Here is a 12,264-nt window from a genome sequence, read left to right on the forward strand (position 1 = left end):
ACTCTAAGCTTAACTTTTTTCTTAAATTCCTTTAGAACAAAGATAAGAGAATCTTTTTAGTAAATTCCTAAAGTATAAATATTAAAAATGCTATGATCACATAATTTTTAGATAAAAAATAATTTACCAATGATGGCGTGATTTTGATCAATTTTGTCAAGTCAACATTGTAACTATATTAAACAGTTATAAAAATATAGTATGAATTTACGATAAATTATTTTTTTTAATTCCAGTAATAACAACTTATGAGGAACTTATTGTGTTACATTAAAAAAAAACGCCATCATTGTAAAATCAATACATTCATCGTTCCATACATAATTTAAAATTATAAGAAAGCCGACTATCATTTGAAAAACATGATTATATATATTTTTTAAACGTTTTAAATTACACATGTGGTGCAAAAAAGTACACACTCGAGTACATATTTGATTACAGAAAAATAATTAAAAAATTAAAGAAATACAAAAACTCATCAGACAAGCATCTAATATCGAATATATCCAATTTGCTTACAGTCTACACAAATTTGAAAATAACAAAACTATAGTGATTTTAAGTTTAATCTTAAATCCTTCCAAACTTATGTTTGTGTACACGTCTGATCATAGGTATCTATGAATGTAGAAAAAAATGTATAATAGCAACATAACTGTATTTTTTTAATTTTTATGTATTTAGTATGGGCTACAAACTGAATGATTTCGTTTAGAATCGTTTTTCATACACAATGCTTTATTTTAAATTTATTTATTTTACATGCCATTTTTAAATATGAGATAAAATTTTGTTCGAGTTTATATTTTATTAATAATGTCTACATAACAAAAATAACGATTAATAAATGTATGTTCATGAAGTTTGTAGGAATATGAGAAATATAAATTTCCGGTACAGTGCTCAATTAGTGCTTTCAGAATATACAAACAACAATATTGTTCAAATTGTGGTGGTGTTTTGTTAAACATAAATTTTAAAGTTTCTGTAACTTTACAAAGTATATTTTTATAAAGCACCTATGTTTGAATATTTAACTATAATTGTACAATAAGGATTCCATAAATGTTTCAAATAAACTTGGTATCAATTATTTTTCTAAAATAAGTAGTTATTACGTAAGAAAGATTTCAACAATGTTTACTATCGCCTAAAGTATTCCCGAACAAAAAAAAACACTATTTACTTCCCATTCTAAATAAAAAATAATTTTAAAACAAACAACCACTATGTAAATATATAACTGTCGCTATATTAACACAATAAAGTCTAAATACTTAAGACTCGTGTACACCATTTATTTATTTTTGTTTTGAATCTTTTTTCCATAGAATGATTATAAATTATAATATCTATTTAGTATTTAGATTAGAACAAAATACACAATTTAAATAAATAGTATATAACAAATTAGACAATGGATAAGAATCAATATTTATTCGACAAAAGCTAAAACTATAATTTGGGACATAAAACATCATAAAAATATATAGATCTGTCAGTAGATTTTTAGAAAACAAAATTGATATCTATCATTTCTAATAATAACAGTAAACAATTCGTAAAAAAATAATTTAGATACCTATAAAAACAATTGACTAATATTGATTTATATTATAGGTAATTTTAATAATGACGAGAATAATATTAAACACGAGTGTTTACGATAACAAAACACTAAACAACGAAGACTATTTAAATTGAACGTAAAAGGCTGAACATTGGGTTTTTATGTAATCCCTGTTGTGTTCCTAGACATGTATTTTAATTTTAAATGAGCCACAAATACGTATTCATTTGTTAAAGACGCATTAAAAGGAAATAATAAAAGTATAGTGTACAATAGCTATCTGAAAAAATTTACTTTATCAATAACAGGACTAAACAATAAGTATTAATAATAACTAAACAAGGATGGTGTTTACAATTTATCGCATCAAACATAACAAGTTAAAAGTTATTAAACGGATCATCTACGTAACATATTTTTTGCGAAGTATTTTATTATTAATGATAAATTATATTAATTGCACGACATGATATAATAATATGTATACTAACCAGTGACCTTATTGTAAATTTTTTGATTTACGAGTTAACTGCAGTGATTATTGTACACTAATTTAATAAATAACATGAATATTATCTTATATTTTGTGCAATTTAAATGGTTTTCTTCGTTTTAAATTTTAAAAGCAACGCGATAAATGCATTGTTTTCACAATAATGTGGTTGGATGGTTCTAATTTAATTTGTTATCTTGTTTATGGTGATCTTGAAGATTCGAGCGGATAAAAGAAGGATGATAAGCATCCATCTATAAATCTAGGTAAAAAAATAATTGAATTCCCAGTATTTTTAAAATAATCGAGAAAAACGTATGAAAAATTACGGAAAACAGTAATATTTATACAGGCACCAGTTTCTGACAAATTTGATTATTTTTTTTTCGTAGTAGTAGTTCAAAAACCAGAAAGTTAATAAAGAATAATACTGTGGAAATTAGAAATGTTTACCAAATATTTATATTATTATTTTCTAGACATCTAATAATTTTCAAAATGTTTAAGCTTTTGTTTTGCTAATTATAGACAAATCATACATATCTCAGCTTTTTCTTTTACTATTTAAAGTTTTATTTCTAGTTTAAAAAACTTGAAAATTTAATATAAAGTTCACCATATAATAAGATATTTTTACCTAAGTTAAAGTAATTTAAAATATTTAGATTTAATGATTTTTTTATTGATGGAAAAAAAATTATTTTTTTACCAAACAGTTTGAAAACGTAATACAATAAGGTGTTCCTTTTAACTTGTTCTTTAAATAATTTAAAAATATCAAATAATGGACATTTTTTATAATTTAAAATGTTAACAAGATTGGATATTATTCACAAATAAATTAACGACTTCCACTCAAAGGTTTTTAGTTGTTTAATGAGGTTATATTTATTCCAACAATAACTACTTAGGTTCTTGTCACATGAGTATATTATTTATGTAAATTAATTTATGAAAATACAAGCCGATGTCAAATCCGCATAAGTTATACATTTTACAAGCGTAAGTACAACATACCAAATTCACTTTCAAAGGACTAATTTTATGTTGAAAAAGTGGACTATAGAAGTGAAAGAGAGTTAACAAATATGCCACCTGCGGGCAAATTTTAAAATTCCACCCATTTACGACCCTCCATAAAAAAAATATATTATTTTAACATAACACTGTTAAAATTGTTAATATGCTTGTCAAAAAAAAAAAAATTAAGATATTAAATAAATATATAGAATAAAAGTTATTGTATAAATTGTCAAATAATTCTGATCCATCCTTTTTATAAAATAAACAATAAAGAAAAAATATTTGAAATAAAATCTCAGTTTCCAGTATTAAAAATTAAGCTTTTTACAACTAGTTTTAAAATACTTTGTAGAATAATATAATATGAATCGCGACTTTATATCTTTATATCTAAAAATGCCACCCAGTGCAGCCATTCTTTTTGCTCTCCCCTTAACACGGTTCTGGATACTTACAGAGATTCGATATACATTTTAATCGCTGTTTGCGCTTATATATATTGTATATTTGTATACTATATACTAACCATATTTTAAAAGTTCATGTACCGTTTATACGTTATATACTTGGTGTGGCTATACTTTTAAATATATAATATCTGAGTAAGCAATATATATAATATGTAAATTAATAATAATTAATAACATTTTATATTAAAATATTCCGATTACTATATACTACCTAGCTATTACCTAATATATAATATAATATTATGTATATACCTAATTCATGGATTTATAATTTCCAGGTTCTGTGTCATCCTTTCAAAAATAAGGAGTAATACAATACAATATATCATGATACATATTATCATATTATGCAATGAATAAATTTATAGTAGACGTTATACATGAAATATTACAAAACAATTGATGTCATTTACTTTGAAAAATAATTTGAAAATAAGTTTATTCATCAAAGTTAAATTATTTAGATGGATTTTTTCATTTTATTTGTAAGATCTTTACAAGTTACAGAATATAGTGGATATAAATAGAGCCGTAGTATGTCTGTATCAAGTGAAACTCCAGGGCATTTATAAAATGGTACCACCCTTTAAGGCTTTAACTTTTAAGTAATGAAAAAAGTTCAGTGTTAACAAAAACAAATTATATATGTTAACAATACAATATAATAAAAAAAAAAAAATAATAATTATAATCTAAGAACCAAAGATGGACAAGTGGATACCGTTCTGTTGTACTATGGAGTCGAGTATAGAGGACGCTACACGTACATGTTAAGTCTCCGCCTTAAGAATGTACAAAATATCAAACAATTTTTTGCGCGGTAAAAAGTCGAGAAGGTTACAGTCATATAACAAAGAAACAACATTTTTACCACATAAAAAATAAACTTTAGCTGTGAAATATTGTAACAAAAAAAAGTTATTAAAGTTCAAAAATAATGGATTTTGAAACAATAAGAACTTTTTTTAAACGATATAAAAAAAAATAAAAACGATATTTCACAGTTAAAGTTCTCAACTATATTGTATATTAATTTGGAGTCTTAACTATCACTACAACAACTAGTGATAGTCTGACCTAACCGAGTGGTTCTATCCTGCGTAAAACAGTTTTTGCTATGTTTTACATTTGTAACACGGAGACAACACATGCGGGACGCAAGTGTAGCGTCCTATTAATTGTATTAAATTTGAATTCAATAATAATATAATGATAGTTATAGTTACTAATTACTAATTATTACTATAACAAAACAATGGATATTATTGTTCATAATTTAAATATGTAATTTCTTACAAATTTAAACTTAAAATATCTATAAAAAAAATGTACTTGTATATTTTTGAGACTTTTTAGTTTTAGTACGAAATATACGAGGAACTTAGTATTAATTTAATAAACCTTCGTTAAAACAATTTATACGTCTTATACATTTTTAGCACCAAAAAGATTTACATATTTAATTTTCGTGATTTTGTCAAAATTTGAACTTCAAATACTTATAAAAATAAATTAAGCCTATATAATTTAAATATTTTTACGTATCTGTTAGAACGACTTATATATGGGATCTTGTATTATATTTTTAAGTTTTTTTAATAAAGAATAATTTTTTATTGACATTTATAAAAAAAAATTAAAAAATACATAACAAATATAAATAACTCGGAGTAAAATATTTTTAAAAATTTTATTTTTATGTATTTGAAACGAATATTTAGAATATACCTACACGGCAACATAATACTACATTATTGATTTTTCTTTGAAAAATATTATTTTTCAGTTCTTTTCAATGCTTGTAGCACTAATAAATAATGATGAATGAATGCTATCTAAAATGAATTATAAAAACAAATGCATTTGGCATTGATGTCATTTTTTGTTGTGTTACATTTATATTATGTTTAGTAAATGGATTCATTTTTGTAATAGAAACAAAGTGAATAGTAGGTAACTCTAAACGGTATACCAACGCATATATGCATTGTATAACATTTTCATTGAAAACAATCTATTGGTATCTAAATGAAAGGTTATTTTTGGGAGAAAATACGTTGCCTTTAAATTAAATTGTAATATATACATTAATTTATTATTATTATTATTATACTGATGATATTCAGAAAGGTCACTTATTTGGCAGAAAACGAGTGGACTAATTTCATATGAAAATACTAGATGTAATAAACAATACAACAAATGTCACTTGAAAATAAAAATAAAATATGTAAAATAATTATTATAACAATTAAACGAGCTTACAGTCTTACACTAATATTATAAATTGAAACTGTTTAGCTTAGAACCATAAATATTAAATAGAGAATTAAAATATATTTATTAGCTGATTACTCCAAACTCGAAAGTATAATATTATTATATCAACAATTTAATAACTGTAACATATTTTGCATGGTAATACATCAGTAATGGTTAAATACTTTTTATTTTATTTTAATATTGCAGTGTAGACATATAATAGTAGACATAATGTAGACATGACTACATCATACAAGTACTATTTCTGAAACTGGAGGACTATATTATATTTATCTAATTTGAATAAAATACTTTAAAATTTAAAGTGCAATTTGAAGTTGATCATTTTATTACAATTTCATGTCTCTGTGGCTTTGGTTTAATTATTAAATGAAAATTATTGTTTTTCTTTTATTATTTTATATTATATCATAGATAAATTGTTTTACATTTAATTAAAAGAAAACAATTTATTTTAGATTTTGAGAAGTGATGTGTGTATTAAAATTTTACAATGATATGGGATTTTTATTTTTGTGTCTGCTTCGATTTTTGACTTAGAGGGGAGTTTCTGGTATTAATTGGATCTAATTGGTACTTTTTGTCGGGGGTTAGTGAGAGTATCAAAATCAATTCTTTTTATAATAACCAAAAAAATTTAAGAAAAGGCGAGGATTTTTATGCATAAACAGTTTTTATCGAAATTCGAATTTTTTGATTGTAGGTAACTCAAAAACAAATAATTGTTATAGATACTTGACATTTTCACCAAATGTTTTTATTAGTGTTTTATAAATAATATAATTTTTAAATTATTTTAACTCTTTTTTTGAGCTTTAGGTAGAAATTTGATATTTTTTCTATAAATATTAATAAAATATTTTTTACCTAGTAAATATTCTTGAAAATTTACTACAATTATACATTATGGTTTCTCATAAGTTGTTTATGTATAAATAAAAAATATCAACAATAATTAATCTCAACATTTTTTTATAAGCCTAAGGTGTAAATTATTTCATAGTAAAAAATTCATAGTTTTTAATATTCGCATCTAAAATATGAACATTTAATACAAGATTTCAGCTTATTCTAAAACTACAAAATATATATATTACAATTTTTTTTATAGACTTGAAATTTAAATTAGAATGAAATTAGATATTTAAACAAAGAATAACGTTTTTAGTTATTTTGTTCTAATTAAAAAATACTATTCTCGAATACATAATTAAAACTTATATTATTATTTTTTATACATACACTATCACATTGAAATTTTCAAATTAATTGTTTTCTGTTAAACTTAAATTTTAGGAAATATATTAAAAATGAAAAATTCAACAAATGTAATGAATTATAATATAATTTTAACCAACAATTATAATAATATGGCCTTCGAATAAAAAGTTTTAAATAAGTGCATTGACACATTGTATCAAATTGTGTACTTATTACTTTTCATTGCACATAATATAGTAGGTATTAGGCACTTTAAACTTTAAACGTTTTTACACGCATCAGAAATATTATAAAATATCTAAAGCCTTATTTTCGTACATTAATTTTAATATCATTATTATTATTATTAAATGCGTATACGGTACTCTCGATTATCCGCGGTATTGGGCGGTAATTGCGGATAATATGTAATAAGACTAATTAAGCCGAAAATGAACACAAAAATGCTTTTAACATGTCTTATTAAAATTAAATTATTATTACATTTCTATCATTTACATTTTTTTTTATACATATTATGTATAGTATTATTAGTATTATTATCGTACGTATACATCATATACATATACATAATTTGGATGAATTTCTTATAATAATTCAACTCCAAATTAAAAAAAACTGTGGATAATCGAGAATTTGGTATAGTTAATATAGTTAATTAACTAACTAAAGAGTTTTGGAAATTGCCGCTAAATCATGGTTAATTTATGGAATAATATACGTCAGATAACTAGAGCTATTACTCTGTGGTTTGTCCATCGAATGGTGTTAAATACGTATAATATATTGTTTATATTATACCACTGATTATACGTCATTAGAATATTACTAAATACTTATCATAGTAATATATTATAATCATTTATCGGTATATCTATTAATTCTACTATTATGACTATATTAAAATCGTGATCATTGATATTGCTTACAAACATTAAATTGTAATTACGTACACATTACGTCATAAGTCATAACAGAGCAGTTATTATTAAGGTAATAACTATAGGCATTTTCGGGTGAAATAGATTTTATTTCAATTAAATACACAAACAGATTTAGATTACTATAAGTATTGGGTTATCACACGTGTGAATTAATAAGAATTGACTACGTATTGAATTTTGAAATAATGATGATATTATGAATAATATTAGTAATGTTTATTATGTTTATATACATAATTTTAATAGTATATAATACTCAACTAATACCTAAATGTTTTCTTCTATTCCTATATTAGCTTGTATAATTATGTATTGTATAGTATCTATATTTACCTGCAGACCCTTTCTTAAGCTTATAGGGTTTCTTTATACTCGTCATAAATATTACCAACCGCTATGTAACGCTGTATAGGCTTCAAACATTAAACTTATATAGGTATGAGTTATATCAAAATCATTGACCATCGTGAGTTTTTATTTTTTAAGTACCTAGCTCGTTACTCGTTGGTCATTATAATCTTTGGCCATTACTCATTATACACATATTTCTAAATAATAGTCGCAGATATTACCTTTCTTGTCAGCTGTCACACACACAGATGCAAGTATGTAACATTATAATCGTGTTTAATAACACATTATAATATAATTATAATGGGAAATAAATTAACAATTTAAATTTTAAACATTAGTTTCCCTACACTTCAAATGAATTATGTGTATACTGTATACCTAACATTACAAGTCACAGTATTAATATTGCCTAAGTAATTTTTAATATTTTTATATTTATTCATATCTGTTAGATAAAAATGTACAACTATTATACGTTCAGTGAGTACCAATTTACCTTGTATTAATTAATTTAATTTTTACTGATGTATTACCCGCGTAATTGAATGTTTATTTTATTGCCTATATATAGTTACAATATAAAATTGCTATAATATAATGTTACTCATCAATTCGTTACATTTAAAAGCCTTTAAAATCGCAAAATTAATTTTTTTTCTATTATCCGAATAATAAGTAAATACAATGTGGGAATCTACTAGATTAAAACATCTACTTAATTGGTTACCTATATAAATTATACATTTACATTTTACATCAATAATTGACAATTTAAACTCCGTTCACTAGAAGTGTTATGGTTCAGTAAGATGTAGCCGTATTGTGATATAGCTGGTAGGTAATAGGTAGGTATGTATATTGTATACCTACCTATCTACATGTTACAACTTACACTAATAATAAATGCATGAAATAACTAGGTCGGAAAATATAAATATTTTATAAACTTATAATTTATAATAATATCGTGTAAATTTTATAAAAAAAAAATATCTGTTGTGTCTTATACTCACGCCGGAATCACCTCCAGTGCGTCTTCAAACTGCAATACAATAATAATAACTGGTGTTAATAATATTGATCTCAATAAAGTCCATATAATCGTTAATATGTTTATACTGGTTTAAATAGACATTATAATATAAACCTATAGGTCTGTATAATTATACTATTTATGAATATACTACTAAATATGGTTTAAATACACGGTGTGCTCTTAATATTATAATATTGACATTTCAACAATTTTTGATCGGATTCGATATTATTTATTGGCAAAGGTCGTATATTTTACCTCGTCCTCGGCATCGCCGCAGTCACCCATCTCGACTGACAAAGTGTGTTGGGGGAGAATACTCGGCGCGGGAAGTTGTAGATAATAATATTATTACGTTATCATCCGGTGGGAAAACGTTGCATGTAAAATGTAATAAAGTGGAATAAAGGCAGGATTTATGATGACGAAATCGCTTAAAATGCGAATATAGATCTCAACGATAAACGATGGGAAATCAGTATGATGTACGATATATTCAAACAGAAAGCGATTGTTAGACCGGACGACGGAGTGGCGCAGACGTACGCGTGACCCGGCAAACAGCAACTGACGTCTTGACTACCGAGTAGGTACCAACGCGGCGCGGCACGAGCAGCTGCTCCGCTCACTGAATGATACGATGCGCGCCGACGCACTGACGTATAAAAAATCATTATTATTATTACTACTAATAATAATAATAATAATAACAATATTATGATTATCGCGTCGCACGTTCGCACAAGTGCAACAATAATATTATAAATATTTATAAAAATAGTGTATTGCACAGTCATAAAACTTATATTTTTTCTTTTAAGCAGAACCCCTCCCCTCCACAAACACACACGACACGACCAAATCCCGGTCCAATCCGCGTAAAAAAGAACCGCGGCAGCCTTGACCCGATTCATCGGTGTGAAAGCAGTACGACGACAGAAGATGATAAATACTAAATAGTATTATACAATTATATTGTTTTAATATTTTATCAGAAAAAAATAATAACAATAATAACGACAGAAAAATTGTGCATTTACTCGATATCATCAATACCGTGTCGTGTGCTGAATGGTGGCGCAGGATAACCATGCCGAAACGACGTGTTATCATCACCACGACCACGTTACGCGTGTTCACGAACCTGCTTACCTCCGCGGTGATTATATGATAATTTCATATATTTTCGTCATCGCGTGTAAACAATTTAAAGTTCCAGTGGCGTACTGGCGTATAATACTTAAATACGTTACATTTTTTAAGTGTTTAAAAAAATAATTCTCAAAAGTTATGATAAACGTATTGTATTTAAATAAATACCTACTTTAAAATACAATTACAATGTTAACTAAATATTTTTGTCGCACTACTGACAATACAGTTTAATAAACAATAACAAGTAAAATATGTACCTGTATTATTTACATGAACTAAATAGACTTATTTACTAAACTCGTCAGTTGAATTCATAATAAATTAGGTTATAAAACTTCAAATGCTTTAATACGGGAACTATAGAACGCATTAAAGTTTGAACTTTTTGATTTGTTGTAGTCAGCTTGATTAAGTAACTCTTGTTCCACAAATAATAGTTTTTAAGGGATCAAGTCACAAGTGGATACTGTTTCATACTTTTATGTGCTCTGTATTTAAAGTTTTAGAACGACGTCACTAGCACAACTAGTGACTGAAATAGCTACATATTTTATAAGATAATCAATAACTGTAAAAACTACTACATATATTATTTGATCGATTTAACATTAGTAACTGTTCCATCCAATTTTTTATAAATTAAGATTAAGTCCCTTACTGTAAAGTATCGGGAAGTCCTTCAAGTATTTTCATTTTAAATAATAGAATCAACTTTAAATTTCTTAAACCATAGATCATGATCCATAATTATCGAGTTTGTTGTTTTCGTGTTTATTTTAAATTGTGATCCATAGTGATATGATGTGGTATATTGCACAATATATTAAAAATATAAAAGTCCATTGGGATTTATAAAAAGATTGATTTTTGAAAGTGCTGCTTACATTAATATAGCCATTATACGTCCCGGTTTGACCAGTACTATTCCTACTGTATGTCTGTATTTTAATTTTGAATATACCTATAGCATCCAGCTGTTTCGATAGTGTTTTTAGACGGCCAATAATTATTCCGGATTTAAAATTCAATAGGTAATTTATGCATAAATGTTATCTTTTATTAAAAAAAAAAAACAATATTGTTTTAATATAAATGATAAAATAATCAAGTTAATTATTTAATTGAATAACTAAATCTATTTTATAATTATTTTCCTGACTTGGTGACAACAAAGTCAACAATTGTTTCATTATTTTCCTGTTTCACAACGACAATTTTTTTTTTTGCATCACTTTAGCCAATTGGCAATTGATAATTTTTTCAACAACTTTCATATTTGTAACATTGAGTTATAGTTTTTACCTTACAAATGTTGAAATGTATGTCCTAGAGTGCTGACTATTGTGCGTGGTATTCTACGTAGTTATACGAAATAATAGTGAGTTAAAACTAAAAGGTGGTTTTTTGATGGTGACTGTGGAGGGAGTGATAAGATTTTTTTCATAAAATTTATGTAGACAATTTTTGTCCGGGTATAAGAGTAAAATAAAATATGGCAAACCTAAATATACTATGTAAAATACCCTGCAACAACACCAGTTCAGTGTATTATAAAAACATTCATCTATAAACATATAAGTATTATTTTGGAACACAGAAAAATATTTGAAATAAAACCTAGTCAAGGTAAGTACAGCACTAATACTTAATTTTATATTAGTAATTAATTGTCGATATTCCAATATTACAATTATTATTATAACACCTGTTGT

The 12,264-nt window shown here is 25.1% G+C and overlaps 1 protein-coding gene across 1 annotated transcript in view; it reads right to left on the reverse strand.

Annotated features, from left to right (window-relative positions):
* The window catches only part of LOC132924599 (tetratricopeptide repeat protein 39B-like), a 40,008-nt gene extending 29,968 nt beyond the window's left edge, over positions 1–10,040 (reverse strand). Inside the window, exons 1-2 of the mRNA XM_060989005.1 lie at positions 9,656–10,040; positions 9,375–9,403 (exon numbers count right to left, since the gene is read on the reverse strand). Coding sequence (XP_060844988.1) covers positions 9,375–9,403; positions 9,656–9,685 — 59 coding nt within the window. The 5' untranslated portion in view covers positions 9,686–10,040. The remainder of the gene's footprint in view (positions 1–9,374; positions 9,404–9,655) is intronic.
* Positions 10,041–12,264: the final 2,224 nt, after the last annotated feature.

Source organism: Rhopalosiphum padi, chromosome 3 (assembly GCF_020882245.1).
Source record: "Rhopalosiphum padi isolate XX-2018 chromosome 3, ASM2088224v1, whole genome shotgun sequence".
In the NCBI taxonomy this organism is placed as follows: Eukaryota; Metazoa; Arthropoda; class Insecta; order Hemiptera; family Aphididae; genus Rhopalosiphum; species Rhopalosiphum padi.